Raw genomic sequence first — 4,831 nt, forward strand, 5'->3', positions numbered from 1 at the left:
AATTGCACAACTGAAAGGTTTCTCCCCAGTATGAATTCTCTGATGCACTTTTAAATCACTGTTTGCAACAAATTTTTTTCCACACACTATACAACTGTACGGCTTCTCCCCAGTATGTCTTCTTTGATGCACCTTTAATTCAGTATTTGTTCCAAAGTCTTTTCCACAATTTGCACAACAGTAAGGTTTCTCACCAGTGTGTATTCTTTGATGAATTTTAAAGGATCTACTAGTTACAAAATGTTTTCCACACACTGCACAACTATAAGGTCTCTCCCCAGTATGAATTCTCTGATGCACTTTTAAATCACTGTTTGTTACAAACTGTTTTTCACAAACTGGACAACTGTAAGGTTTCTCCCCAGTGTGTGTTCTCTGATGTATTTTTAAGTAAGAGTTCCCTCGAAACTGTTTTCCACAAACTGAACAACAGTAAGGTTTCTCCCCAGTGTGTATTCTCTGATGCAATTTTAAGTAAGAGTTTCTTAGAAATTGTTTTCCACAAACTGCACAATTGTATGGTTTCTCCCCAGTGTGTGTTCTCCGATGTACTTTTAAGTAAGAGTTACTTCGAAATTCTCTTCCACAAACTGCACAACTATAAGGTTTCTCCCCAGTGTGTATTCTTTGGTGATTTCTTAATTCACTATTTGTTCCAAAGTGTTTTCCACAAACTGCACAACTATAAGGTTTCTCCCCAGTATGTATTCTTTGATGTTGATTTAATTCACTGTTTCTTACAAACTGTTTTCCACATATGGGACAACTGTAAGGTTTCTCCCCAGTATGTATTCTTTGATGTTGATTTAATTCACCATTTCTTAAAAATTGTTTTCCACAAACTACACATATGTAAGGTTTCTCTTCAGCATGTATTCTTTGATGTTGATTTAATTCACTGTTCCTTACAAATTGTTTTTCACAAAATGCACAACTGTAAGGTTTCTCCCTAGTGTGTCTTCTCTGATGCACTTTTAAATCACCATTTGTTCTAAAGAGTTTTCCACATACTACACAACTGTAAGGTTTCTCACCAGTATGTATTCTCTGATGCACTTTCAAATCACTATTTTTTACAAACTGTTTTCCACATACTACACAACTGTAAGGTTTCTCTCCAGTGTGTATTCTTTGATGTATTTTTAAGTAAGAGTTACTTCCAAGTTGTTTGCCACAAACTTCACAACTGTAAGGTTTCATAAAAGCCTGTATCCTCTGATGTTTTAATTCATTATTTGTCCCAAAGTGTTTTCCACATGCTATTAACCTGTTAGTTTTATCTCCAGTGTGTATTCTCTGGTGCAGTTTTAATGCACTATTTGTTCGAAAATGTTTTTCACAAACTGTACAACTGTAACGTTTCTCTACAGTGTGCATCCTCTTATGTTGTTTTAGGTTATCCACTGTTCCAAATTCTTGTCTACAGAATACACAACTGTATGGTTTGTCACCACCCTGAGGTATATTATGTTGTTTTAGGTTATTTCCATTAAAGCTTATTTTTCCACAAACATCATTGTTTGGATTTTCAGATTTCACGACTTCTGTACAGCTATCTTCTTGTTTTAAAACTTGATAATCTGGAAACTGACTTCCAGAACAGATGTTCACACCAGTCTTTACATCTAACATTAAAATACATGATGCAAAATAGTTAATAATAAATATATCATAAATTACTTTATTTAATGAAATTATAAATTCATTTGAAGGGTCTAATAACACCAACACAAATATCTATATCAAAATATCAAGGGTAACAAATAATTACAATGCAATTTTCATTGCATAAAAACTAATTCAAATAACACTAAAAGAATAAATGAACACTGCTCAACAAAACGTTCTGCAATAGACAAAGTGTAAAATTTAAAATATAATGTCACAAAAACTAACGTTACTTTCAAATAATTTCCAGGATTAATTATGAGATATCTTCTTACTTTAAATCCCTAACATCACAACAACTAATGTTACTTTCAAATAATTTCCAGGATTAATTATGAGATATCTTCTTACTGTAAGTCCCTAAATATTCTAAGGTTTCATCTTGATAACATGGCTACTAATATCAATACCTTTATCCTGTTAACGTGGCTACTAATATCAATACCTTCATCCTGTTAACGTGGCTACTAATATCAATACCTTTATCCTGTTAATGTGGCTACTAATATCAAAACCTTTATCCTGTTAAAATGGCTACTAATATCAATACCTTTATCCTGTTAAAATGGCTACTAATATCAATACTTTAACATATATTTCATAAAACATTTTCATAAAATTTTAAAGCAACAAAAAAGAGCTTATTATCCCATCAAGGATGTCCCTTCCAACTCCCAACTATAATCACTCCTTACTACTCATATATTCATCCCATCTTTTGTTGAACTCAGTTAAATTCTCTGCCTCCACCACCCTTAAAGGCAGCTCATTCCAAAAGTAATACTGTCTATACTGCAGACGACTCCTATGCTGCTAACATTTGAATTTATGACCTCTTGTCCTATTGTTTTCACTGCTAAACACAAAAAAGTTTGATGGATCTATATGATCAATACCTTTAATAATCTTAAACACCTGAATCCAATCCTCTCTGACCCTTCTCCTCTCCAGAGAAAACATGTTCAGAGATTTTAGTCTCTCCTCATAGGACAATCCCACCATCCTAGTGGCTCTTTGAACCTTCTCTAACAATTCAATGTCCTTCTTGAGGAAGGGAGCCCAAAACTTTACACAGTACTCTAAATGAAGCCTTACAAGTGATCTATACAGTGAAACAATAATTTCCCTTGTCTTATATTCAGTATTTCTATAGATGCTACCCAAACTCCTATTAGCCCTACTACTAGCTATAATACACTGTTTAGATGAGTTAAGTGATTTTTTGATCACAACATCAATATCTTTCTCTTCAACCACAGTTTTTAATGTATTTCCATTTAAATTGTAACAATAATATGAATAGTTAAACATCATCTGCCACGTATTGGTCCAATGCATCAAATGATCTAAATCTCCCTGTAAGTCTGTAGCATCTTAGTGTCATCTGCAAACTTTGAAATTTTGTTTGTTATACCAGAATCAATATCATTAATATAATTTACAAACAGAGAACCCAGCAAAAAGCCCTGAGGCATACTGCTTGTAACTGTGATCCAGTCAGATCGAATTCCATTTATTACTACTCTATGCTTTCTACTCTCCAGCCAATTTTCTATCCAATTTAATAACATTTCCTCCACACCCACAGATGTAATTTTTGAAACAAGTCTTTTGTGAAGTATCTTATCAAATGCTTTCTGAAAATCAAGGTAAATCAAATCCACAGTATTTCCTTCATCAACTCTTGCAGTAACATCCTCAAAGAAAGTCAGAAGATTTGTTAAACAAAGCTTTCCCTTGGTGAAACCATGCTGGCTGTTTGATACTATATCAAACTGCTTTAAGTGACTCTGCAATGCATCTTTAATCACACTCTCCCTAACCTTTCCAACTACTGATGTAAGACTAACTGGCCTATAATTAACTGGACAATGTTTATCACCTCCTTTAAATGTGGGACTAACATTAGCCAACTTCCAATCATCTAATACTCTTCCACTACTCAATGACCAATACAAAATATTAGCTAGTGGTTCATAAATAAAATCTTTAAGTTCCTTTAAAATTCTAGGATAAACATTATCTGGTCCAGGGGATTTATCAATTTTTAGATTTCCCAACCTTTCTCTTACAATTTCAGAACTAAAAATGATATCTTTATATCAATATTTTCCCCATACATTAAATGCTCTGGTTGAGGCATAATATTTTTACCGTCCTTAAAAACTGAAGACAAAATATAATTTAATAAGTTTACCATCTCAATCTTCCGAGATCAGTTCCCCACTATCATTTTTAAGAGCCCCAATCTCCATCCTAACATTTTGCTTACCTATCATATACCTAAAGAATTCCTTATTGTATAATTTAACTCTCTCAGCCAACCCTCTTTCATATACTCTCTTGCATATATAAAAGGACAACAATGAACCATTTTGTCCATGTCCATCTTGGAAGTCCTGTCCACTAAATTAAATTGAACACTTAAAAGTCCTAAAAGCCACCCCTTACCATTCAAATCAAGCTTTACCTTAAATTAACTGCATCTACCACTTCTGAATGCAACCTGTTCCAAACATTAATTATCCTGTGAGAAAAATATCGCTGTCTTAGCTTAAGATAATTCTTACCCTGCCAAAATTTATACTCGTCCCATAGTCTTACCATTTTCCCCATTAAACGTGAAAAAAAGATGCATTAACATTACCAGTTCCCTTAACAGTCTTAACCACCTCAATCAGATCCCCTCTAATTCTTATTTTCTTAATGGAAAACAAGTTCAGAGATCTTAACCTAACCTCAAATGACAATGTTTTCATCCTAGGTATCATCCAGTAGTCCTCCTCTGAACCCTTTTCAGTGTTGTTTCTAAGGTAAAGAGCCCAAGAATGAACACAGTACTCCAAAAGTGGCCTAATCAATGACCTATACAGTGATGTTATAACCTTTTTAAACCTGTATTCAATATTTTTGTAGATACAATCTTAAATCTTATTTGCCCTGACACTAGCAACAGCACATTGCTTGGATGGCTTTAGAGACTGATGAACCTGAATACCAAGATTTGCTTCTTCCATAACACTCTTAAGGATATATCTGTCAAAATTACACTCATAATTTAAATTGTGATATCCCATATGCATTACCTTCTTGCATTTATTATAATAGTCATCTGCAACTTATTCATCCATAGCACCAAATAATTCAAATCATAACATATCAT

The 4,831-nt window shown here is 33.4% G+C and overlaps 1 protein-coding gene across 1 annotated transcript in view; it reads right to left on the reverse strand.

Annotated features, from left to right (window-relative positions):
* Positions 1–6: 6 nt before the first annotated feature.
* LOC106473547 (zinc finger protein 2 homolog) overlaps positions 7–4,831 on the reverse strand; it is a gene marked incomplete at its 3' end in the record, with an annotated part of 16,772 nt that continues 11,947 nt past the window's right edge. The window contains exon 4 of the mRNA XM_013934230.2: positions 7–1,625. Coding sequence (XP_013789684.1) covers positions 7–1,625 — 1,619 coding nt within the window. The remainder of the gene's footprint in view (positions 1,626–4,831) is intronic.

Source organism: Limulus polyphemus, unplaced genomic scaffold (assembly GCF_000517525.1).
Source record: "Limulus polyphemus unplaced genomic scaffold, Limulus_polyphemus-2.1.2 Scaffold6268, whole genome shotgun sequence".
Taxonomy (NCBI): Eukaryota; Metazoa; Arthropoda; class Merostomata; order Xiphosura; family Limulidae; genus Limulus; species Limulus polyphemus.